The sequence below is a fragment of the Theropithecus gelada genome, chromosome 2 (assembly GCF_003255815.1).
Source record: "Theropithecus gelada isolate Dixy chromosome 2, Tgel_1.0, whole genome shotgun sequence".
In the NCBI taxonomy this organism is placed as follows: domain Eukaryota; kingdom Metazoa; phylum Chordata; class Mammalia; order Primates; family Cercopithecidae; genus Theropithecus; species Theropithecus gelada.
The window spans coordinates 55589490-55616407 of NC_037669.1; the positions used below are offsets into that span (position 1 = coordinate 55589490).

Genomic DNA, 26918 nt, shown 5'->3' on the forward strand with positions numbered 1-26918 from the left:
TCTAAGTGCAGGGAAGACATCGTGGACTGCCCACAGGAAAGTGTTATGATCTGATTCACATGTGAAAAGCTCACTCTGGTTCCAGGGTTGATTGCAAATAGGAGGGAAGCACGAGCAGAGACAGAGGGACCAGTAGGGAGCTCCTAAAGCTGTTCAGGTGGGAGAAGACGGGGCCTTGGGATCACGGAGAAAAGGCAATAGCTAACCCTAGAGGGAGGCAGTATTCATGTTGTAGCTCAGTTCTGCATCTGAAAATACAGGGGACAATGATAGCACCCAGTATGTGGTGCCACCGATATGAGTATACAGAGAGCTAGTGTCTATAAAGTGCCCAGTCTTTTCAGTACGATGGTATGTGGCATCATCTTGTCTAACCCACCTTTGTCTCTCAAAATATTTTCTAGCTCCTTTTCTTGCCTGTTCTAGTCTGGTTTCCACTCTACCACTAGAGTTGCCTTCCTCAAAGGCCAATCTGATGTCAGTTCCCTTCAGCGCTCCTGGGGGAACCCAGATGAAACTCTGAGCTTGTTAGTACAGCCTAGGAGGCTCCTCACGCTTCAGCCCATGTTACTGTCCAGCATCACCTCTACCACTCTCCGCCTGGCACTCTGCTTCAGCTACACCAATTGTCCCGTTGGCTCATGCAGTTCCCTTAGCTGGGAATACTTTCCCTCCCCTACTTGGGTGGGCTCTCTCCAACTCTGTGTTTCTAAGCTCAGCTTAGAAATTTTCGCCTCCAAGAAACTGCTTCTGTGTTTCCAAGTCTAGGTCAAATGCCCTTACATGAGATCCCATGGGACCCTATACTTTTCCATCATGTTGAATTACAATTGCCTGTTTACTAGTCTCTTCCATTAAACTGAGGTCTTCGCAACAGTAGGGACTATTTCTGTCCAGTTCATGATTGTGTGTATCTCAATGCCTAGACTATACCAAGTGCTTAAGATATATTTTGTCCAGGCCAGGCACGGTGGCTCATGCCTATAATCCCAACACTTTGGGAGGCCAAGGCGGGTGGATCACAAGGTCAGGAGTTCGAGACCAGCTTGACCAAGATGGTGAAACCCCGTCTCTACTAAAAATACAAAAATTATCCAGGTGTGGTGGTGGGTGCCTGTAATCCCAGCTACTCGGGAGGCTGAGGCAGGAGAATTCCTTGAACCTGGGAGGTGGAGGTTGCAGTGAGCCGAGATCGTGCCACTGTACTCCAGCCTGGATGACAGAGTGAGATTCTGTCTTAAAAAAAAAAAAAAAAAAAGATATATTTTGTTAATGAGCGAGTAAATGAATTCGTAAAAATCATCTATTCATAGCATTTGGCAGACCACTTTCTTTTCCTATACCCTTCTTTTTCACATTGTTATTATTATTTTCAAACAACCATTCTTTAGGCTTCCTAACCTGAGTGCGTTAGCTCAGTGTGCCATAATAAAATACCACACACTTGGGGCTTAAAAATCAGAAATGTATTTTCTAACAGTTCTGGAGGGTGGAAATCTGAGATTAGGGTGCCAGCATGGTCAGGTTCTGGTGCAGTCTCTTTTCCTGGCTTTCAGATGACCATCTTCTCAGTGTATCCTCATAGGGCAGAGAGAAAGAGAGAGAGCTTGCTTTGGTGTCTTCCTTCAAAGGGCACTAATCCCATCATAAGGGCCCCACCCTCATGACCTCATTTAACCCTAATTACCTCCCAGAAACCCATTTCCAAATAGCATCACATCGAGAGTAAGAACTTCAACCCATGAATTTTAGGGGGACATAAGCATTCAATCCATTGCATATCTCATGCCTTAGAATTAAAAAAAATAAGGCGTAAATTCTTTTGTGTTGGACTTTCATAGGGGCAATATATAACACCTTTCTTTCCCATTTACGTTCTGAACTAACTGAGAAATAGATAAAGGAAGTAGACATATGGAGATTTGTATTTAACAGATGCTTATGTGGCACTTACTGGGTGCCAGCTAACAACTTGCCCAGGGTCACACAGCTCATTGGTGGTGGAGCCAGGCTTTAAACTCAGCTCTAGAATCTATTCTTGTTATTCTGTTTCTTAAAGTGTAAACTTTAAGCTAGATTGCAGGACATGGTTTAGGTATGTGTCCACCAGGCCAGCTAAGTCTCCATCACCAACTTAGACTCTCTCAGGCAGTTGCAGAACCAGAGGTCTCCTCCACAGGGGCAGAATGCAGGCAGAGCTGAAAAGAAGATTAATGTGTGAACTTAGTCTCTCCCAAATTTACCAATCAGCTAAGTCACTTTTTCTCCCCTGGGGAGGAGTGGATGAGGGATGGGGAGTGAATGGCTGGAAAGGTGCATCAGACTAAGGTTTCATCAGAGGAACAAATGTTCCCTTAAAGCTGGTGGAAGCCATGCTGCAAATATCAGCTCTAGAATCTGTTCTTGTTACTCTGCTTCTCAAAGTGTAAGCTTTAAGCTAGATTTTAAGACGTGGTTTAGGTGCATGTCCACAGGGCCAGCTAACTTTCCATCAGGGACCTAGACTCTCCCAGGCAGTTGCAGAGCCAGAGGTCTCCTCCACAGTGGGAGACATTTAAAGCCTTCCCTGTCATCATTGGAAATGAGCAAACTTTGCTAGCAATGTAGTCAAGGGCTTGGGTGTTTGAAGTCTTTCCTTCTGTTCTTGCAGAATTAGAATCTGGGGCTCAGCTGTGAATTGCTGTCACTGAAGCTGTTCAGTCCTTGGATGCACACGGGGACAGGTGGGCTGAGTAATGGGAATGTTCTTGGAAAGCCAGAGGACCTCTGCAGCATTGCCCAGCAGCTCAGTGACAGGTCCTGATGGCCAAGAGACTGATTTCCCATCCTTTCCTAAGGAAGTGGGGACTGATGAGCAGAGCATGTGTGAGGCCTATGAGGTTCCTGTGTGCTCTCGGTAGAGCCTGGTACCTGGGTGGATGAAAGAACAAACACCAGATGCAGGGTCAGGTGTCTTGATTTCTTGCCCAGCTCTCCCATTTGTTGTGAGCCATGGGATGCTGGAAAAGTCATTCAGCCTCCCTGTGCCTTCATTTCCTCATCTGTAAAATGGGAAAAATATAACCTATCTCAAAGGACTGTATGAGGATCATGATACTAAATGAGAAGATGCTTTATAAGCATCAAAGCTGGATAATTTCAAGTTGTTATTACTCCATCTTCCTTCTTTTCCACATTGTTTTTGTAGCAGACATGTGTTGACTTTGCCCAGCCTCCTCCTCCTGGAATAGCACCCTGATCCTCCTTTGGGAGCTCCTGGGGCTCACCTCTTAGGGCCGGATTGTTTGGGACTGACCCCATCCCAAAATGCCAGGGCAAGCCCACGCTCCAGGCCTGGCCAAGCAGAACACGCCTGGCTCCAGCGATTGGTTCAGGGATAGCTGGGGCCCCAGCAGGGGCCAGTTGACCATTCCAAAACTTTTGCTGGAACTTCTGGGAGAGGCTTTGCCTTCCTTGCCGGGATTGCCAACCTGTGAGAATGTAAGCTTGGGGGTTTTGGGGGCCATCTTTGCCATCTTACAGGGAGAGCCTGCCACCATACAGAGGCAGAATGGAGAGTGGGAGGAAGACACAGTGTCCTGTGGGCATTGTTAGAGCCCGTGTTTCCAGTCATGCCTGACTTATGTTCATTGTGAGTGAGGTGGGCTAACATTTCATGTGTATTCCCCTTTCTGTGAGCTGCTGTTTATATCTTTAACTGATTTTTCTACTGGGTTGTTGGCATTATTCTCATAGATTTGTAGAAACTTTCTTTTCTGTTAGTAGTTATTTTTTGTTGAGGTCAAATTCACATAACATAAAGTTTACCATTTTAAAGTGTACAATTCAGTGGCATTTAGTCCATTCACGATGTTGTACAACTGTCACCTCTGTCTAGTTCCAAAACCTACCTACCTTTCTTTCTTTCCTTCCTTCCTTCCTTTCTTTCTTTCCCTTTCTTTCTTTGTCTCTCTCTCTCTTCCTTCCTTTCTTTCTTTCTCTTTCTCTCTTTCTTTTTTCCTTCCTCCCTCCTTCTTTCTTTCTTCTTTCTTTCTTTCCTTCCTTCCTTCTTTCTCTTCCTTTCTTTTCTCTTCCTTCCTTCTTTCTTTCTCTTTTTCTTTCTTTCTCTCTTTCCTTCTTTCCTTCTCTCTCTCTCTTTTCTTTCTTTCTTTCTCTCTCTCTTTCTTTTCCTTTCTTTCTTTTCTTTCTCTCTCCTTCCTCCCTCCCTCCCTTCCTTCCTTCCTTCCTTCCTTCCTTCCTTCCTTCCTTCCTTCCTTCCTTCCTTCCTTCCTTCCTTTTCCTCTCTCTTTCTTTCTTTCTTTTTTCAGAGGCTTGCTCTGTTGCCCAGGCTGGAGTGCAGTGGTGCAACTACTGTCACAGCTCACTGCACCCGCCACCTCTTGGGCTCAAGTCATTCTCCCACCTCAGCCTCCCAACTAGCTGGGACCGCAAGCATGGACCACCATGCTTGGCTAATTTTTTTTTTTTTTTTTTTGTAGCGAAGAGGTCTCTCTGTGATTCCTAGATTGGTCTCAAACTCCTGAGCTCAAGTGATCCTCCTGCCTTTGCTCCACAAAGTACTGGGATTACAGGTGTGAGCCACTCTCCCAGTCCCAAAACATTTTAATGATCACCAAATAAACTTGGTACTTCGTATTAGGCAGCTACTGCCTGTCGTCTCTCTTTCTAGCCCCTGGCAACCACTCTTCTGTGACCATAGAGATGGAATTTTCTATGGATATATCTGTTCTGGGTATTTCATATAAATAGACTCATACAATCTGTGTATTTCTTTAACTTAGCATAATATTTTTAAGGTTCCTCCATACTGTAGCATGTATCGGTACTTCACTTCTCTTTATGGCTGAGTAATATTCCAGCATATGGATATACCATGTTTTGTTTATCCATTCATCCACTGATCACTGATGGACATTTGGGTTGTGTCTATCTTTTGGTTGTTGTGAATTGGGCTCCTGTGAATATTCACGTATGAGTATTTGTTTGAATTGATATTAGAAAAATTATTCCTTGGCCTATGATAGGTCTTGCAACTATTGTTTCTCAGCTTGCCATTGGTCTTTGACTTTGCTTTTGTCAAGCAGAATTTTGTAAGTATTGTTCTGTAGTTGAATTTGTCAGCTTTTCCAGCGAATGGGTTTTGTGACACAGTTGGAAAGGTCATCCTTACACTTGAGGTTATAAAACAACTGTACCATCAAAACCTCTGCTTATCCATGTATTTCCTTAGCAATGAAACAGGGATTGAAAACAGCCCTACTTGCCATTCTGTCCCCTCCCAGGGTTATTTTGAGGACCACAAACAACAAATGATATGAAAGAGCCTCACAAAATATAAAGCAATATACACACACTAGGCATGTTGTCGTCATCACTATTAATTCTATTAAAATCTGGCATCAACTAGCTGAGTTCTGCTTGTTGCTTTCATTTTGCAGAGCGGGGCTTGAGGGGCAGAATTCTTCACTGAGCTGCCCGAGGAGGCATTCGCTGGTAGCAATGTGGAGAATGTCACAAAATTAGTCATCTCGGCAAGGGGGAGGTGTTCATATTTGACCAGAAAGATAAAAGTACCTTAAACCAAAAACTATTCTGGCCACTTTTTCTTCAAATGAAGCCTTTTTTTTTTCTACCAGGAAAAGAAACCAGTTCAGTGAGTTTTGCATTGTTCAGCTGTTATTGTAATTTATGCCTCACCAGTGGTCACTTGTGACATGTTTTCCTTATATTTTTAACCCCAAATTCTTTTTTTAAATGGAAAACTTTATGTTGAACTCTGTATTGAAACAATGTAATTATAGGGAATGAAAAAAACAGGTTATTCCTTGATAGCAATTATTCCTATGCTGATTCCTCCGGGATAGAATCGTGCACTGTTTAAGTCCTTGGGCTCTGCTATGAGTCAGACCTGGGCTTCAGTGCAATTAAGTTACTGGCTAGCTTTATGATCTTGGGCAACTTGCTTCACTGCTCTGGGCCTCTGTCTACCCAACTTGAAAACAAGGATGATTTACAACACTGGACTCATGGGGCTGTAGCAAAAAAATCAGTGATAAAATCTACATAGAGTGCTTGGCCCTGTGCTTGTGTGGAGAGAGAACTTGATACATCCTAGCTATCAGTATCATTCGGGAATATCTAAAAGAATTCAGGAGGTGACCCCCAAGGACATGGAATAAACACTTCCAGGGGCTTCTCTGTCCTTAGTGGGTGGCATAGATCAAATCACATGGTAGAGGCCCTCCCCTCACACCTACCACATTTATTTGGGGACAAATTTGGTTTCTGTTACTACTACGTGAAGAGTAAACATTGGGAATAGCAGTTGGTTCTCAGACAGCAAGAGAAAAGCGGCTTCGCAGAGGAGTAGTCACAGGAGGGCAGGAGGGCTGGGGTGAGCTGTGGGGAGGACTGGAAGGATGAGCACCTGGTGCTCGGGGCCTGCCCAGGTCACACCCACGTCTTCTTGGGGATAGAAGATTCCAGATGATGTGGGTTCATTGTGTGTGGTGATGGATTTTCAGGGGACACCGACCTTTTCCTCTTTTTTTTCCTCTCTTCCTTTTTCCAATCTGGGTATCTGTGGAGCCCAAGCTATAGTTCTAGGTTCAGCTTGGCTGGGCCCTGATTTAGTCCATTTTGCATTGCAGTAAAGGAATACCTGGGGCTGGGTAATTAAAGAAAAAAGTTTTATTTGGTTGGGTGTGGTGGCTCACTCTGCAATCCCAGCACTTCGGGAGGCTGAGGTGGGAGAATTGCTTGAGACTAGCCTGCCCAACATGGTGAGACCCCATCTTGAGAAGAAAAAAAAAGAGTTTTATTAGGCTCATGGTTCTGCAGGCTATACCAACATAACACCAGCATCTGCTTGGCTTCTGGTGAGGCCTCAGGAAGCTTCCAATCATGGTGGAAGGTGCAGGCATACCACATGGTGAGAGAGGGAGCAAGGAAGAGGAACGAGGTCTCAGACTCTTCAACAACCAGATCTCTTGTGAACCCATTACCGTGGGGTGGACACCAAGCCATTCCTGAGGGATCCACCCGCATGATCCAAACACTAGCCCACCAGATCCCACCTCCAACATTGAGGACCACATTTCAACAGCCCTAAAAAAGAAATTGTGTCCGTGAGACTTCTGCTCTATGCCAGGCACTTTAAATCCATGATCATGTTGGATCGTGTGCCATGGGTGGATCACTATCCTACGACAGATGAGGAAACCAAGACTCAGAGAAGGTGTATTCCTCCATGAGCCCTCCACACAGCTGGTGCATAGTAAAGCCACACGGTAAACCACCATCTGACTTCCTCCAAACCCCAGCCTCTGTCAGGTGTCACCTCAGAGCGCTGCACCATCTTGGGCCTCGGTTTTATGCGGCTTTTTGTGACATTTCTGTGACATTTCCGTGGCTCAGAACCCTACACATGGGTCTCCTAGAACTATTTGTGGATTTTAAATTTTAATAATGGTGAAAATAGCTGACATTTACTGAGTTCCTGCCACCAGTGGGCACACAAGTAGGTTGAGCCACTTGCTCAAGTTCTCATGAGCTCAAGGCTTGTGGCAAAGCCAGGAGAGAATCCAGTCTGTTGCACTCCAAGGCGTATGGTTTTAACTCTCATTTTTCTTGAAGAATCTAGGCTTGCAGCAGGGATGTTAATCTCTGTGCCTATCTTTCTCAGGTGACGTGGGTTTTTTGCAGGTTTGAACTAGTTAGAAGAGGATAGCAAAGGGCCTGAACATGTCCAGAGGAAGTGTGAAGCAGTGGGGTGATGGCAAGGGCTGCGGGCCAGTGGCATCTATTTCTGAACTTGGTGACCTCCTGCCTCCGGGCACGAGGCTATAATAAGCCCCGTGATTCACCAGTTGGACTTCTCCCTGTGGTTGCTCCAAGCAGGTCTTGTGCTTTGCCACCTGTGGGCCCCAGCTCACGCTGCGTGCTCCAGGAGAACATCCTGCCCCGCCTCACTCCCCTTGCCATGCCTGCCTAGGGACACCCAATGAAGCTGCCTAGGGACACCCAATGAAGTCCTCCAGGAAGCCTCGATGGACTAACATGGATAACCTATTCATTTCTGAGCCCAAACCAAATCACTGATTATATACTCAGATAAAAGCAAATGGAAGACTATACCTATTTTGAGAAATTTGGGAACATTTATCTCAGGGGACACTCAGGGGCCAATACATGTTAGTGACAATCTTAGCATATGAAATTCCAGTGGTCAGCGACTCTTAAGTGCTTGATTCAATTTTTACAGAATGAATCTTATTCTACCTTAAGTCCACATGAAATGGGTTTGGTCCCCCTTGTAGGATGCAGGAGACTTTGAGCCTGAGTTGGAAGGCTGGTGACCTTGGGTAAGTCACTTCCCATATCCAAGCCTCTGCTCCTTTGTCTGTGAAAGGGTGGTGCTTATACCTTTGTTGTTGGGTTGTTGGGGGATATAAAAGGGTAATAACAATTGCTACTGTTTACTGAGTGCTTACTATGTACCAGACAGTGTGCTAAGCTTAGCTTTGCATTCTTCTTTGATCTTTTCAAGAGCTCCTCTCATTCCTGATGTCCCTTAACCTGCAATATTTTTTTCCCATAGTTCTTTACATTTTGTATGATATTATATAATATACTTATTATGCTTATTTTTGGTCTTCCTCTCCCAGGGCCTCTTGCCTCGTACAACTCCAGGGGGCACCATTCACAATGCATTCTACTCCAGCGGTGCTTTTTACTAAGAATATTAGCATGAATGGTGGAAACTCCTGGAGTTGTGTGATATGGAGCCCCGGGAGCTTCAGAAGGTCAGGGATTTTTGTGTGTGCCAGTTCTGATCATTGCTGTACCCAGAACGGTGCTAGACCTATAGTAAGCATTCAGCAAATATCTGTTGAAAGAATGAATAACAAAGCCTCCAAAGAGATCTGATTTTACTGTCCAGGAAACTGAGGCTCAGTCTGACTTAGGAATTTGCCCAGAGCCCCACAAGCCAGTGGCCCAGCTGTTCTGCCTCCAGTGTGCCTGCTCTGCATGGCTTTGCTAAGCTGCATGCCTTTAACTCCTGGCGTTGCCTCTGCCACCAAGTAACTGCTCAACAAATATTGATGCTTTTTCCTACATGGGTCAGGCCCTCTGCTAGACTCTCCCAGCAGAGTGACAAACCATCATATAGCTGTGGATTCCAGAAATTGAATTAAATTGCACAATGCAAAAAAAGGGAGGATCTTAAGTTTTTGGAAGAAAAATCCCTAACCCAAGTGCTAACGTTTGGAGTTTGCAGAAGCCTCTCAAGACTTACCAACCCGATTATTTTTCCTGCTGCCTTCCCTTTTGTGAGCGTTTCTTCCCCTTTTTGCTTGCAGTGAGTTCTGCTCTCCTGTAGGCTACAATGTGTCAGTTGTTATAAAATCCGGGAGGCGGAGTCTAGTGACGTGAGCAGTGGGGGAGAGCTCAGCCAGCCCTGCAGGGTGAGCAGTCCAGCCTTGGGTTCATCGGAGCTTAAGCCTTGCAGCAGGAAAACTTCCATCTCGCTCTCCTGGCTTTGATCCTCACTGGACATCAGACCAGAGGCACCAAAGGGAGGGAGGATGCGAGATGACCGGCCCTTTGGCAACCTGACCATCGACTCAGCAGAGCCTTCAAAAGCGAGCCCGGGGCTGGCTGCAGGACCGAGGAGGCGCCGCGCCTCTCGTGGATGTGTGTGTGTGAGTGATCCAGCGAGTGTGTGTGCGTGTGAGGGTGTGTGTGTATGCCTGTGTGCACAGCACAACTGTGTGCGTGTCCCGGTGAGTGTGCCTGTGCACACGTGAGTGTGTGTATGTGTGCATGTGTGTATGAGTGCTCTTGGTTGTTATTATTATTATTATTTTTGGAAGAAAAATCTTTGAAAATCTGGGGCAGGTTACTGTGCTCCTAGGGTGATTCTTCTTTTGCAAGAGGAGCTGACCAGAGCAAGCTACTAGAGCCATTTCTCGGCAAGTAAAGAGATTTTTCCTCCCAGACGGAGAAGGATTTTTCTCCCTGCTCTGCAGCCAAGTGAAAGAGATTAGTCCCTAAACCTGTGAAATCGACCAGAGCTGTGTGATTACCAGGGCTTGAGAGAGGACTCGAAAAGAAAAGGAGAAATAAATCAAACAGCCTGTCAGTTCCTTTGGCCACGTTGGAAGATGTCATCTCAAACTAAGTTCAAGAAAGACAAAGAGATCATTGCTGAATATGAAGCCCAAATAAAAGGTGAGATGCGGGCTGGGAGAGTTTTCCTTCTCCTCCCCTTTTGTTTTTCTCTTATTCTGGTTCCCACCCCCCACGGCCCCCCGTTTTCCTTTCTGCCATTATGAAATGTTATGCATCAATAATCTTTTTGTGAGGAGGAACAGTGGCAGCCGCACAAGTCCGGACTGGTTTCAACTGCAGATAGCGCTGGGGCTGGGAGTGTGGATTATGGAATGGGCAGCAGTCTCTGCATTGCAGGTGTGTGAGAGGATCCTATGCCTGACTTTAGGAGTGTCGCCGATACTCCATCATCTTGGCGGTGACATGTCACTCTAAGGCCATTTTGATAGTCATTACCTCCACCCCTTCCCTGCCACGGTAAAAGCCCTTTAATATTGGGGTATATTTTTTACCATCTGCTCTTTTTTCCTCCCCCTTTTTGGTTTCTGTTGGTGGTGGTGGTTTTGCCTCCGCCTCTTTCTCTGGGCTGGAATTCACATGCATGTGCATAGCGAGGCAGCATCCCTGGGCGGCACTTCTTTGTCGGTGTCTCTGGGCTGGCCTGGGTTGCCATGGATTAACTGTTGTGGGGCATATTGATCCAGACTAATGCAGGCATTTAGGCATAAAGAGGGAGCTTGGTGCAGAAAATGTATTATCTCGCGGTGTGCAGCCCAATCACTCTGTGCCCTGGTGTTTAGGGTCATCAGCTTTCATTCAAAGCCAACACCTCAGCATGCCGTTTGGGCTGGTCGGTGCTGCCTAGCTTCTGGGGTTCCAGAAGAAGCCTGCCGGGAGGGCGAGATGACCTCTGGCTGCTGGTTGCAGCTTCTGTGCCACCGGGTGTATACTTCTTTCAGAAGCCGCTCCCTAAATCCACGCTAGCTAGGCGAAAAAGGAAAGCGAACACAATTGCATGGCTAAATGCAGGCTTGCCGCATCCTCATTCAGGCCAGACTGGGGCTTCTCCCACCACTACGCGTTCTAGGCTTAGCTTTGGCAAGGAAAATCTAAGAGCTCCATCCACCATGCTCCTCCTTTCTCTGAGGATGTGCCCTGTGGGAAGCCTGGGCCCGTGCCTCCTGGCGTCCGTCTTCTTTCTGCTCGTGGCTCTCCTTGCTGCGACACCGGGTGTGTTGTGGCCTCTCCTAGAAAGAGTAAGGACAAAATACATCTTCAGTGGACCTTGAGGCCTATCTTTGAGGTTATGCACAGGCTGTTGAGCAAGTTGGGTATTTGGGGCTCAAGTGACCTGAGGTTGCCACGCCTGCTTCTGGGCGCTGCTGCAGCTGAAGACTCAATGACCCAGGGAGCTGGGTGGCCTCCTTAAAAGCAGCAGGAAGGCCGGGCACCGCAGCTGCCCTACACGCTTCAGATGCTTGGGAAACTTTGGGAGTGGAGCAGCCACGGCGGGAGGGCTCTGTTTCTTTTCCAGTCTCACCAACAGTCTTTTTGCCTTTTAGTTCTGGTCAAAAACCCAGCATGCTCATCACCTCTGGGCAGATCCTAGGGCAAGAGGAGCAGAAAACCCTGATCTTCCCTGGTCTCCTGTCTTCAGTTTTTCAGTTCAGTGTGGAAAACAGTGACTTGTGATGTCTCAGCCTTGCTGAAAATGTAGAAATAAGCCTTTTATTGGTCAGAGATTTGAATTCACCCAACTGCTCAACACTAAAGCCTAGTTTCAATCTTTGAATAGACTCTTTTTAGGGAGTTTATGTCTTATAAAATGAATTTGGCCAATTATTATTATTTTGTAAAAATTAAGGTTGCCATGAAAATGCCATGAGAGAGAAGGGGATGTTGAGTTTTGGACAGTTCAGGTTTTATAATCATTTTCTTGATAGGAAATGTGCTTATCTCATTTTGGAAGGATTGCTACTACTGGGCCAGTAAACTTTTCTTCAGGGCCAGTTAGGCATTAATTGCCCAGCTGATCCTTTTGCTTTTTACCTTTCATCTTTTATTTTAACAACTAAGCAGCAAGTACGATGAGTTTTATCAGAAATGCACCAATTACCAGGCATTTCATCAGGAAATGTGTCCAAATGATCTTGTCTCTTCCAAATACTAAATTTCTTTGCATTCTGGTTAAAGGAGTTACATGTTATTCCTTTAGAATTGACACCCACAAGATTCAGGTCAGGATATGGCTGTACTTGAAACCCTCTGGAATCTTTTCTTTTAAAATTCTGTGTGTTAATCATCATCATAATTATTGATGTGTGTTCAGGGCCCTGCATTTTCTATGGCTAACTCCCAGACATCACTTACTCTTGGCCCACACAATGTACAGGAGGGTTAGTGTGAGCTCAGTTTCAGAGATGAGGAAACTGAGGCCCAGTTAATGTTAAATGACTTGCCCAAGGTCACAAGGCCGATTTTCTCCCAGGCTTGTTTTCCCTGACACATTGTTTGCCCGAAGCTGCCCCTTGAAGGATTGATGTCAGCAGCAGATGGCAGTTTTGTGGGGGGACTGGCAGCTTCTTGATGGAGTTCCATTGTTTACCCTCTTACTTTCATCCTGTTGCCTTTGTTGCATGCCTCTGAAGAACATTTGACCAGTCACCAAAAACAGTGCCCGAGACCAATTACCTTTCTCCCTGGGAATCATCTGGCCAGTGGGATGCAAACAGTCCACCTAGTCAGACAGATTTTGTGCTTTGTGAATTTTGTGAAGGGAAGTTCTGATTTTTAAAAACAGTGCTGAGTTCTTTGTTGACTTATTCCCTTTTATCTCTTTTTCAATAATTTACAGACCTAACAAAAAGGAATGTTTTAGAACAGTATTTTTTCTATTGTAAAATAGAAAGATTCATGCCTTCTCTTGCCTCATCAGATACTTGAAGCCCTTTGATTTTGAAGCAGTAATAAACCATATGCTTGCACATTTCTAGTGATGGGGAACTCACCACCTCCCAAGCCCACGTAGTCTGTCATCTTTGGACAGCTCTGGCTCTTGTAAGCATTTTTTCATTTTTCTTTTGAGACAGAGTCTCTCTGTGTCGTCCAGGCTGGAGTGTAGTGACATAATCTTGACTCACTGCAACCTCCGTCTCTTGGGTTCAAGAGATTCTCCTCCCTCAGCCTCCCGAGTAGCTGGCATTATAGGCACGTGCCACCACATGTGGCCAATTTTTGTATTTTTAGTAGAGACGTGGTTTCACCATGTTGGCCAGGCTGGTCTCAAACTCCTAGCTTTAAGTGATCCACCTGCCTTGGCCTCCCAAAGTGCTAGGATCACAGGTGTGAGCCACGGTGCCTGACCCTTGTAAGCATTTTTTCTTATGTTGCATTAAATATGTCTCTCATCTACTTACTGGTTCTATAGTTCCTTTCCCTTTGGACTTCATATAATAAGACAGATGTGTCTTCCCTTGGATTGCCCACTGGGTGTGTGAAGCCTGGGTATATAGCCCCTGACAATGATTATCCTCATATAATAGGATGGTTCATTACCACTTACCATCTCCACTTTCCTTTGGCTCTGCTGCATCCTGGGTTGCAAACCTCAATGTCGTTGGGTGCTTGGCAGATAGAATAAATGGATAAAGGTGGCCATGTGAAACGATTTGTGGCAGCTGGCCCACCACCTCAGTGCAGGCAGTAGAAGAGGGGGTGGTGATGATTATGACGGACTTTAGAGTACATGTCCTGTCTAAATGGGCAGTCACTACTTAGGTTCAACCAGTTATTGCTATTTAGGAATGTAGGTCCAGCCAGATTTTTCAATTTTTCACCAGATGCCAGAAATCTGGAAGAAAGCGTTATGTTTTTAAAGAGGTTTTGCCGAAAGGACCTCCAAAAGATTTTATTATCAGTATCCTATTTCAAGAGGGGCACTGAGTTCTAAATGTGATTCTTTAGATGTGGCCAAAGACAGAAAACAACTATCACCTCCTTTCTGCTGTCTGCAATACTACTATTAATATAGCCCAAGGGTTGAATTAGCCTTTGGTGCTGCTCGACCCCTCAGTGCACCATGTATATTATGTCTGCTGTGTTTCTCCAATACATTAGCCTAGGAGCCTTGTCAGAGAGAAGAAAATGAAATGAATTTAACATGACTTGTTCTTCGTGAGCCCATGCTGGTGCCAAATGGACATTACTTCCTGTCCTAGCTGCTCATAAGTGTCCTTAACAAATGTGTTTAAGAACCTTGCCGGGAGTGATATCATATTATCTAGTCTGGAACTGGCAAACCATAACTTTTTTCCCCTTTTGAAAATCAGAACATTTGCCAGACTTCAGCTTTTTGGCATCTATCCTATTCTCTACAATTCCCTCAAAGATCACTGATAAAATTCGGTGATCTTATTTGCAGGCTTTCTCAGTATCCCGGGGCTCTAATTCATCTTGCTGCCAGACATGATGATCAGTTCTGCATTTATTCAGAGTTCCTATTTCCATTGCAACCTGATAGAAAGTTGAAACAGAATTGCAATGATTGACTTTGGTGCTTTATTATTATTATTATTTTTTGGTACATATTCATCCATCTTCTTAGTAGCAAAAGTCTAGCGTTTTGAGGAAGAAGGGCAGGTACGGAGGATGACCACAGAGGGGCATGTATTTATCCATTCATTTCTGGATTAATTCAACAAAAGTTGATTATCTACATTGTACCTAGTCTTGTGCTGAGTATTGTGAGAGACACAAAGTATATGATACATTCTTTGCTTTCTAAGAGTTTTCTTGGAATATGGTGATAAAAATGAGAGAAAGAAATAAAAAAATCCCAAACACAAAAAACTTCGAGAACCAGAATGAGCTGAATCTTAGAGCGTATATCATACAGTGATTAGAAGACCACCTTAGGAATGCTCGCTGATTTCAACAGGATTAAATGAAGAAAGCAGGCTGGATTGGGCAAACAGTGGGGAGTAGTGGGGACTGTGGCCAAGTGGGGAGTTCATCTAGAGAAGGCAGCTGCTGCTCCAGCCTGCCCTTCCTAGGCAGGAATGTGAGCTAAGAAAGGTCAGTTCCTTCAGTGTTTCAAGGGAATCTGGATTTTTAAGCAAAGTCTCTTGATTTTTAAATGGTGGCTTAAAAATTTAAAAACACTATGCTTCCTGAACAAACATGTTGGTAGAACAGTTTTAGCCTGTTGGGCCACCAGTTTCCAAAATCTGGTCTACAAGTTGAAGTCCGCACAAGGCCTTGGTGAGGGGCCTCAGCCAATTTTCCTATTTCGTCTTCAGTCATTTTCTCTGTGATAGGCTTGTGCTCTTATAAACGCAAAAGACCAGTCCGTTTTTAATTTTTTTTTTCTCTCTCTCTCTCTCTCAATTTTTTTTTTTTTTTTTTTAGACAGAATCTGTCTCTGTCACCTAGGCTGGAGTGCAGTGACACAATCTTGGCTCACTATAACCTCTGCCTCCCGAGTTCAAGCAATTCTTGTGCCTCAGCCTCCCGAGTAGTTGAGATTACAGGCACGCATCACTATGCCTGGCAAATTTTTGTATTTTCAGGAGAGACAGTGTTTCACCATGTTGGCCAGGCTGGACTTGAACTTCTGACCTCAAGTGATCTGCATGACTGGACCTCCCAAAATGCTGGGATTACAGAAGTGAGCCACCATGCCTGGCAACCAATCCCTTTTCTCTGAATCCTCCATACCCTTCCCCTCCTCCAGATCTTTCCCATTTGTGCCTTTACTCTCCTTAACCCTTGCCTCCCACTCTTATTTGCCTCAAATACTTCTGATCGCCCTACAATGTCTACTCAAATGATGCCTTCTTCCACTATGTCTTCCTAACTTTCCTAGGCAGAATTAGTGGTTCCCCTCATAACTCCCCCTCTATTCCAAACCTTATAATCCTTAATTGAAATTTTATGTTTAGGTCTTTGGTCACGAACTCTTGAGGGCAGAGAGGCTTATGGTCATCTTTGTTTCCCCAACGTGCTTGGCATGTGGTTGGTTGAAGGAGTGGCTGATAAGTTACTAAAACAAGTTTAGGCTGGGCTCAGTGGTTCACGCCTGTAATCCCAGCACTTCAGGAGGCCAAGATGGGTAGATCACTTGAGCCCAGGAGTTTGAGACTAGCCTGGCCAACATGGCAAAACCCTGTCTCTACAAAAAATACAAAAATTAGCCAGGCCTGGTGATACATGCCTGTAATCCCAACTACTCAGGAGGTTGAGGTGGGACGATTATTTGAGCCCAGGAGTTCAAGGCTGCAGTCAGCCATGATCATACCACTGTACTCTGGCTTGGGTGACAGAATGAGGCTGTCTCAAAAAAAGAAAAAGTTTCAATTTTTTTTTTTTTTTTTTGAGATGGAGTCTGGCTCTGTCGCCCAGGCTGGAGTGCAGTGGCCGGATCTCAGCTCACTGCAAGCTCCGCCTCCCGGGTTTATGCCATTCTCCTGCCTCAGCCTCCTGAGTAGCTGGGACTACAGGCGCCCACCACCGCGCCCGGCTAGTTTTTTGTATTTTTTTAGTAGAGACAGGGTTTCACCATGTTAGCCAGGATGGTCTCAATCTCCTGACCTCATGATCCGCCCGTCTCAGCCTCCCGAAGTGCTGGGATTACAGGCTTGAGCCACCGCGCCTGGCCAAAAGTTTCAATCTTATAACTCATAGCTCAATTTTTGTTTGTTTGTTTGTTTGTTTTTTTAGATGGAATCTCACTCTGTCTTCCAGCCTGGAGTGCAGTGGTGTGATCTTGGCTCACTGCAACCTCCACCTTCTGGGTTCAATCAATTCTCCCGCCTCAGCCTCCCGAGTTTACAGGCACTTGTCACCATGCCCAGCTAATTTTTGCATTTTCAGTAGAGAAGGAGTTTCACCATGTTGCCCAGGCTGGTCTCAAACTCCTTACCTCAGGTGATCTGCTCACTTCGGCCTCCCAAAGTGCTGGGATTTCAGGCGTGAGCCACTGTGCCTGGCCTTAGGTTTTTTCTTTGATATCCATCTTAGTTGGCTTGGGCTGCTATAACAAAATGCCATAGCCTGGGTGGCTTTTATTTACTTCTCAGAATTCTGGAGGTTGGGAAGTCCAAGATCAAGGTGTTGGCAAGTTCAGTTCCTGGTGAGGGCTTGCATCCTGGCTTGTAGATAGTTGCCTTTTAGCCATATGCTCATCTGGCCTTTCCTTAGTGCATGCTTACGGAGAGAGAGAAATCTCTCCCTTTCTCACCTTCCTCTTTTTTTTTGAATTAGGGTGTCATTCTGTCACCTAGGCTAGAGTGCAGTGGTGTGACCTCAGCTCACTGTAACCTCCACCGCCTGGGCTCAAGTGATCCTCCCACCTCAGCCTCCCAAGTAGCTGGCACCGTAGGTGCACACCTCCATGCCTGGCTCTTTTTTTGTGTTTTTGGTAGGGGTGGGGTCTCACCATGTTGCCCAGGCTGGTCTCGAACTCCTGAGCTCAAGCAATCCACCCGTCTTGACCTCCCAAAGTGCATTATTACAGGAATGAGCCACTGTGCCTGGTTGGCTTTCTTCCTCTTCTTATAAGGGCACTAATACCATCACGAGGGACCCATCATGATCTTATCTAACCTTAATCACCTCCCCAAAGCTCCACCTGCAAATACCATCACATTGGGGTTAGGGCTTCAACATATGCATTTTGGGGGGACATAAACATTCAGCTCATAATAACATCCACACTTCCTATTCTGTTGAAAGTAGAGGTTTCACTGGGAGAGGAAATATTCTTAATGGTTTGCTCGATTTCCTTTTATATCCTTGGTAGAGGAGATGTTTCTTAGTGGAGATTTGGTGAAAACTGTCATGTTGACAGCCGTCTCAGTGGGATGTGGTCTAGGGAGCACTTCCTTCCAGGCCCCTCCTGGTCTGGGGAAATTAATGGATCTGAGAGTTCATATTAGCCATTTTTGGAGTTTTTACTACTAGAGTTTATATGTTGGGGATAACCTTTCCTTTCCAGAAACTCCTATTATTCATTCATTCAGTGACTTTGTAAGCCATGCTTCAGGCTATATAGCTTTATGTAGCAGTGGGAGGTAATTCCTTTTTTTTTTTTTTTGCTTCTATGTCTCAGTCATATATGGAGTATCTCATTTTGTGATCCCTGTAACTCTGTGAGGTAGTCATTATTTTCATTTTATAGATTAAAGGCTGAAGTTCAGAGAAATAAAACAAATTGCACTGGATTGCACAGTGGCAGATCTAGCTTTAAATCAGCATCTTCCTCACTTTCCAGGCTGCAGGAAAGCAACATGCATGCCAAGGCAACAAGGATCTGCAACCCGGGGGTTCCTTCAGTGGGGGAAGTCTGGGGTGGGTCTTAACCTTTGACTTCCTTCCCTTCCCGACACTTCCACCCTCCTGCTAATCCAGCCTCTCCTAGTTTGCACTTGATGCCACCGCGGTGTTGTCAGATCCCTTCAATCCCACCCCAGGAAGTCACCTTTGGGAAAGTGTCCACTGCAAAAGCCCCCGCACGGCTGTGATGCAGGCTGCCAGATCTACCTCTTGCCAGCCAGCCCACTCCGCCACCAACCTGGAAATACGGAACCGGAAATTGTAGGTGTCTTCTAGTCCAACTCTATTTGTTTTTCAGATGTGGAAGTTATGATTGGAGAGGGGCTCTGGCTTTCAGATTACTTTTAGACCGTCTCTCCATGACGGTGGAAGGTTGATCTGCTTGGTTCATCGCTGTAGCGTAGTTCCCACCATCTAGTTGGTGATCCGTACATTTTACTGAGTCGAATTGTTCTGGTGTGTGATGGTTGCCTGGGGAGGCAGAGCTGAGTAGTACCTTGGAAAGAAAGATGAGGCAAAGGTGTCTAGCAGGGTAAGGATTGGTGAGGTGAGGAGGGGATGCGTTTAGGTTGCTTCCTGAAATGGAGTCCTTTCCTTCACAGCTATTAGGAAGGGGATGGGGTTGACTTTTTACAGGTGCTGAGCTTGAGAACTTCTGGCTTAATACAGGGCCCAGGAAGCTGTCTTGGGCTTGATTTCACTTGGAAAAGATTCATTCCTGATGGCTTGTTGGTGTTCATAAAACATCTTGGCTGGCTAGTAATGGCACTTGAACTCTATTAGCTATTATGCTAGTTTATGTTTGGGATAATGTTCCCTAAGAGTATTCCATTAAATTGGATGTAAAGAGGTGTTGGGTGAAAAAAAAGTAGTTGTGTGCTCTAATAGATTTTGGAAGTTCTAGAATAAACAGAGTGAAATAAGCCTGCTTCCCTCAGGACTTCTGAGAATCTTGCTTGTGTTAAGTGTGAATCGCTGAGTAGGGCCCTTGGAGTTTCCTCAAACTTACTTGATTATGTAGATCTTTTTCGTGGACCGGCTCACAAGACTCTGTTTTCTGAGTTACATTTTAGAATATGTCAGGCTGCACAATTCCTGGATTATCTGGGTGTTTTTTCTTTTTGCCTCTTGCTCAGTTCCCTAATGTTTTATACTTTTCTCAGAGGGCAGTTTGAAGAGGGGAAGAAGTAAAACAAATGCACATCTAGTTGAGCTAAGTGATATTAACGTTGTGCTTTGAGTTCACCTAGAAAATGTGGATTTTGACATTTCCAATTACAGAGTGCTCAACCATTGATTTAAGTGGTAATTTGGAAACAGTGCAGCCCTGATCAATATGCATTGTGTGTGCCCGTCTGTGCGTGACGGTAACGGGGTGCACGATGCTGCAGCAGAGTGTTCCAGGTTCCTTGAATGGACCTGGCTCTGCCCGCTGGGATTGCATAGCCAGTGCCAGGTGATAATGGCACAAATGAACACAGAGAAGCCCATGTCCCCTTGTGCCTCAGAGTGAACAAACCTCAGCTACAAACCCAGGTGCATAAGAGATACATTTTTCTTTCTTTCTTGGTGACTCAGTCTCCATTTCACATTTCTATTCTTTTTTTTTTTTTTTAGACAGAGTCTTACTCTGTTGCCCAGACTGGAGTGCAGTGGTGCAATCTTGGCTCACTGCAACCTCCGCCTGTCAGGTTTAAGTGATTCTCCTGCCTCAGCCTCCCAAGTAGCTAGGATTACAGGTGCCAGCCACTATGCCCAGCTAATTTTTGTATTTTTAGTAGAGACGGGGTTTCACCATGTTGGCCAGGCTGGTTTAGAACTCCTGACCTCAAGTGATCCTTCCACCTTGGCCTCCCAAAATGCTGGGATTCTAGGTGTGAGCCACTGTGCCCAGCCTCACATCTTTATTCTGCTGGGGGTGACAGAAATAAGTATAAGTCAATTTGGGGTTTCCCTCCCTTTTCCTCCAGGGTTGTGCCCCAAGATCCAGAGGGACTTAGGCAGCACCAAGACCCTTGTAGGGACATCTGTTGTGGTTTATCGTCAATCTACTTCGGCAGCTACTGGGACATCCTCCTTCTTATTGAATCTTCGGTGGTTGGTCTGTGTCAGCAATCCTTCTTTGTTCCCTCATGTGTCCCCTTCTCCTTGGCTCCTTCCATGCAATTTGCAGGCACCAGAGGCCATTCTGCTGCTCACACACCACACTGGGCCATGAGGGACCCTGTACATTTGTCTCAGGCCTGTCTTGGCCACACTCAGCCCTTGCTTTTCCCCTGGTGCCTCCCTAGGGCTCTGCCTGGGGAAAGGATCTGGCTTCTCTCCTCTCTTAGATTCTGTGAATCTGTTTGGTGGTTCCCTCGTCACCTCCCTCCCTGCGCTTGTTCGGGATGAGTTGGGCAGGGTGCAGATTTTTTTCTTATAGATATTATAGATCCTTGTACCTACATACAGTTTGCTTTACTGCTTTACTCTCCACTTTGGTCTGGGAAATCTTTACCCATGTGCTCGTGTGGTGGGGTGGGGAACAAGGGTGATATCCTGGCTTTGTCATCAGACATCCTCTCAAAGCTGTTTTCCATAAATCTCACATTCTTTCTCTCTTCCCTAAGGACTTTTGAAAAAAAGCCAATAATTGACTCTTTTTCTGTATTATCCCTGAAGCAATGAACACAGAATGCCCTCCCTGACTGAGGAGGGGCCAAGGGGGTCAAGAAAATTTGGAGAAAAATGTTCAATATTTCAAAGTATTAACTATCGTGAATTTCCTTCCTTCTCCATCTCCTCCATCCTGGCCTAGCCTGCCATTACCTCCTGCTGGGACGAGTGCAACCCAAAGTTTCTCAGGGTCTCCTGACTCAGAGCTTCTCACCCACAGTCAACATTTTGGGCTGGATCATTTGTCATTGAAGGTGTGGTTCTGTACAATGTAGGATGTTTAGCAGCATTCCTGACCTGTACCCACTAGATGCCAGTAGCATCCCCGCTCCCAGCTGTGACAATAAAAAATGTCTCCAGACACAGCCAAATGTCCCCTGGGGACAAAATCACCCCTAGTTGAGAACCACAGTTCTAAGTGGTCTCCCTGCTTCTTCTCTTGTCCCATAGTCTACTCTCCCCACAGCAACCAGCAGTAATCTGTACACTGTTTAAATCTGGCCATGTCACTTCCATGTTTAAAACCCTCCAGTAGTATTTCATTGCATGAGACTAGAATCTAAGCCCCTCAACTGAACTTACAAAGTCCTGCTTTGTTCACCTCTTTTCCTCCTCTGGTCACTCTCCCCTTGTCATTCTATCCAGCCATGCTGGCCTGTACTGGTTTCTGGACTTCTCCAAGCTTGTGCTTGCTTTGGGCCTTTGCACTTAGATTTTCCCTCTTTCTGGAATGCTTTTGCCCTGGATTGCCACTTGACTGGCCCCTTCTTGGTATTCTGCTTTGAGATTGCATGCCACCTGCAGGCTGACCCATCTTAAGTAGCGAACAGCAACTCTCTATTGGATCAGCTGACGTGAATTCTTAGCAGAGCACTAAAAGCTATATGATATTTTTCATGCTTTCTTTGTTTCTTCTCTTCACCAGGACTGAAACTCAGTAAGAGCATTAGTTTCTCTTGTTCATTAGTGTTTTTTGGCACCTAGAACACAATGTAGGATGTTTAGCAGCATTCCTGACCTGTACCTACTAGATGCCAGCAGCATCCCCGCTCTCAGTTGTGACAGTCAATGTCTCCAGACATAGCCAAATGTCCCCTGGGGGCGATGTGTGTTCTAGGTGCCAATGGTCACAATTTTTGTTGAATGAACGAATGATTATAGGTGTTCTTATGATGGACTTTGCATACAAGAACACATAGATATTATGTTTTGGGGAACATACTGAGGCAGATCCAGTCTTTCCCCAAACCCTGATTGAGAGGTAATTCAGGAAGATAAAAAATCCAGAGATGGGATAATTGTATCCATGCAGAGCCACCCAACGATGACTTAGAAGGAAATGAAGTGAACAGGTGGCCGATTGTAGGAATACTGCAGAGTATCTGGCATATATTCTATTAATCAAGTTCCTAGTATGTGTCTGAGATGGGGACAGAAAAATAGTTTCATAGTTTTAGGAAACTTATGAGTCTTATCAAAGATAAGAATGGGAACTATATTTCACCAATTTTTGTGTCCCCGTTTCAGACACATAGTTTTATGAAAAGACAGTGTTAATCCCTTCTTTCACTGCTATAAAGAAATACCTGAGACTGGGTAATTTATAAAGAAAAGAGGTTTAATTGGCTCACAATTCTGCAGGCTGTACAGGAAGCATGATGCTGGCATCTACTTGGGTTCTGGGGAGGCTTCAGGAAACTTACAATCATGGCAGAAGGTGAAGGGGAAGCAGGCACATCTTATATGGCAAGAGCAGGAAGAAGAGTTGGGGGAAGATGCCACACACTTTTTTTTTTTTTTTTTTGAGACGGAGTCTTGCTCTGCCGCCCAGGCTGGGGTGCAGTGGCCGGATCTCAGCTCACTGCAAGCTCCGCCTCCCGGGTTCACGCCATTCTCCTGCCTCAGCCTCCCGAGTAGCTGGGACTACAGGCGCCCGCCACCGCGCCTGGCTAGTTTTTTGTATTTTTTAGTAGAGACGGGGTTTCACCGTGTTAGCCAGGATGGTCTCGATCTCCTGACCTCGTGATCCGCCCGTCTCGGCCTCCCAAAGTGCTGGGATTACAGGCTTGAGCCACCGCGCCCGGCCAAGTGCCACACACTTTTAAACAACCAGATCTCCTGAGAACTCACCATCATGAGAACAGCACCAAAGGGATGGTGCCAAACCATTCATGAAGGATCCGTCCCCCTGATCCAATCACCTCCCACCAGGCCCCACCCCCAACACTGGGGATTACAATTTGACATGAGATTTGGGCGGGGACACAGATCCAAACTGTATCAGACAGTTATAAAAATAGGTTAATAAATTATGACACAGTGGAGTAAGTACTGGGACAGTGGTGGAACCAGGTACTGTGGAAACTTAGAATGAAATTGTAGCTTTACCCGGGAGAGCTGGAGAAATTCTTACAGAAGAAGAATCTTTTGAGCAGGATCTTAAAGGATGAATAGAAGCTCTCCAGGTGGTGAAACGCATTACCTGAAGAGAAGACAGCATGTGCAAAGGTGTGGGGGTCACAAAAGGGTCAGGACACTTGAGAAATGGTGAGGAGTTTGAAGTGGCTAAAATTCTGAGTAGGTGGAATGGAGTGGTGGTGGGAGATGAGGCTGGAAAGGAGAAGAGGTTGAAGTTCCTGTCTGATCATCAGATCCTGTAAGTCTTTGACCTTGAAGATGGTATGGATGAGAGTCTTATTTATTTGTTGTGGTAAAATACACAAACACAAAATTTACCATCTTACCCATTTTTAATTGTGTGGCTCAGTGGTATTAAATGCATTCACATTAAATACCACTCATCTTCATAACTTTTTTCATCTTGTGAAATGCAACTCTGTACCCATTAAACAATAACTCCTCATTTCCTCCTCGTCCCAACCCCTGGTAGCCACCATGCTACTCTTTGTGTGAATTTGACTATTTTAAGGAAAATATAAGAATCTAGAAGCCCTTACCTGAAATAAGTACTATAAACATTCAGTGTATTTCCTTCCAGACTTCACGTCTCTATCAATCAAATTTGTTTCATATGTGTATATAATAAACAGGGGATTATAGATCTTTAATGCAGAGTTATAAAAATAAAGCCGATAGGAAAATAATCATAGGCCTATAGGCTGAGGGCTTGAAATAGACAGAGTATGGCCTAAAAATAAACAGTTTGTTAAGTAAGAATATCAATATGCGTGACCTCCCACGTCCATTTTGATGGTCCTTTAGGGAGGGGACACCACTCTCTTGTGGCCCCTGGCTTGTGTTGGCCACTTCTGTCTCAGGTCTTTGTGATTTGGGTAAAACTAGGGAGAACTGAGCTCACTCATCAAGAACTTGCCCCACTGCCACATTTGTCCCAGCCACTTTCAGCTAGAATTTCCCCCTTCCCGTCCCTGACAGTCCCACTTCCCTGTTGGTCCTAGGCAGCAGTTTCTGTCTTTGGCATCAAGTGCTAAAGGGAGAAGCTTGTCTAGGGCAAAGGATTCATCCTCAGCAGCTGGAGACCCTCCCTGCTGGTACCTGTTCCCTGGTCTACCTTTCCTTTCCGCGTTGTTGCTCTCTGCTGGATTTCCTGACCATTGTGATACTTTTTGGATTCCGGATTGCTTGTCTGCCCCTTGCAGAGGTAGCCTGCCATCCCCTTGCTTCTGATTGCTGGTGAGAGCATTTTCAAAATACAGTTAATGTAGATCAGCAAGTTTTCCAACAATTTGTCAAATAGAAAGGCCTGGATTTCTGTAGGCGGGTAGAGTTCTCGCTGAGAGGTTCAAGTTTGGCAGGATGAGACAGTTCCTTAGGGGACCCTCTATAGCTTATAGTGCCTTAAGAGGGCCAGGGAAATGATATGAGAAGACTCTTACCAAGGAAACATCTCAGCCACCTTCAGGGATGTGAAAGAATGGATGTCATGTCTATGATTTAATTTGTACTAAAGAATGTGAACTGGCCAAGCAACATGGCTGTTCTCCAACTCAGCGTCTTGGTAGAACACTTCCAAGCAGAGTTGGCAGGCACAATGTCTTTACTTTGATCAGTGGCCTCTCCAGACAGGGTGTTTTGGATCTCCCAAATATCTATTACCTTGGGGAAACTGAGGCAGAACAACAGTCATTCTCTGGCTTCTGATATCTTATAGTTGATTACTCCTTGACCTCTTGCTCTGACCATCTGAACCTTTGATCGTTTGTCTGGTTGTGGTTGTTTGAATTTATTTGTCCTGTGACCCTCAGCTAATCTAGGGCTCTATTCTTGTCCTGATCCTCCAGGTTCAGGCCCCACCCTGAACATCTCTGTCTTGCTGGATCTTGTATTTGGCATAATATCACCATTGAAACTCTGCTCCAAAAATGGCAGAGGCTCTACTGCTGTCTGCCAGAAACATAGAATTATGTTACTGGGAATTGTGTGAAAGAAATGCTGAGAATGTGGTGGGCCAGTTCACATAGATTTCGCTTAACAAATATTTATTGAGCTTCTACTATGTTTCCTGCCTGCATGGACTTTATAATTCTGTGGGGAAGACAAAGGATAATTTGTAATTACAAAAGTGTTGAGTGTTATGGAAGGAGTGGTGCAGCGTGCATGGGGGAATCTATAGCAAATGGATCTAAAGGACTGAAAATGCTGTGGGTGATTTTCTGATACTGATTTGTAAAGCTGAATTGTATTGGCTAAGCTTACCTCACCATCATTATTTCCTGAGCTCTTTAGGATCTAGACAGAACCGTCTTTCCATTTAGAGAAGGGTCAGAAGTCATCAAAATATTTAAGGGGTTAGAAAGATCAGTGCTTCTAAGAGAAACACACAACTCCAGGTGTAAAAGATAAAAGTGGTTCCAGAAAGGGGATTTTATAATAGCTTTATTCAGGATGGTAAATACCATCGTGGGTAAGTGCTTTTAAGGTGAAATTAAAGCCAGGGAACAGCTGAAGATTGAAACCCACCTTCACTGGACAGAATTAAGCTAAAGTCACAGAGGTAGATGAGACAAGAAAGTGGAATGTAATGTGGAAGGAGGCAGCTGTGATGCCCTGGGTGGAGTCACCCAGACCTGGGTTCAATCATGGCTCATGGTGAATCAGCTGAATGACCTTGGATGAAAAGTCATTAACTTTTCTAAGTTCCAGTTTCCTCATGTGAAAGAGGGACATAATAACACTTCACTGTGTGTGTGTGTAATTAATTGAAATAACATAAGTCAGAATTTCCAGCACAGGGCTTGGCACACAGTAGCATTAATTAAACGCTGGAAATGTTGGCTAAGCCAGTAAGTGGGGCACCAGCATTCAGAGTCCTGAACGGTGATTCTGAGCCAACAGGTGAAGCCATTGGTAAGTGCACCTGGTTGGGAAGGAGAGTAAGGTGGGGCAGTACTAAAAGACATCAGGAGACATGGAGTTGCCAGCATGGGTAGCTGGGAAAAGAAAATACTAGTAAGTTGTGGACAAGCATGACATTTTCTTTGCCTAGTATGTGTGTGTTTCTCCCACTGTGGTTCCTGGACCACCTGCAGCAGAATGACCTTGGAGGAACTTGTAACAAATTCAAGGAGCTTGAATTCTAGGAACCGTCCCAGACCTATTGAATCAGAATCTCTGTTGGGGGGTGGTGGGTGGACCCTAGGAATCTGCATTTTACAAGTGCCCCAGATTTCATGAACTTAACGTTCTTGGCCCTGGTCTATAGTAAACTCACCAGTTTGGCTGTGTATCTTTTTTTTTGAAGGCAAAAGAACATTTAATAATTAAGTAGACTATTGCTGAGTGAGGTGGGAAAAACAACACCCAAAGTGTGTGTGTGTGTGTATGGGTATGTCTGT

The 26918-nt window shown here is 45.2% G+C and overlaps 1 protein-coding gene and 1 long non-coding RNA gene across 3 annotated transcripts in view; one reads left to right on the forward strand and one right to left on the reverse strand.

Annotated features, from left to right (window-relative positions):
• Window positions 1-1446: 1446 nt before the first annotated feature.
• Window positions 1447-9364, reverse strand: LOC112618437. Its single transcript, XR_003118082.1, has 3 exons — window positions 9299-9364; window positions 1955-2198; window positions 1447-1578 (listed from the first exon to the last, which is right to left on the reverse strand). It is a non-coding gene; the product is annotated as an uncharacterized LOC112618437 (long non-coding RNA).
• Window positions 9365-9434: 70 nt separating this feature from the next.
• The window catches only part of SRGAP3 (SLIT-ROBO Rho GTPase activating protein 3), a 267299-nt gene continuing 249815 nt past the window's right edge, over window positions 9435-26918 (forward strand). For both annotated transcript variants that reach the window (XM_025375437.1, XM_025375438.1), the window contains exon 1: window positions 9435-10233. In XM_025375437.1, coding sequence (XP_025231222.1) covers window positions 10167-10233 — 67 coding nt within the window. In that variant the 5' untranslated portion in view covers window positions 9435-10166. The remainder of the gene's footprint in view (window positions 10234-26918) is intronic.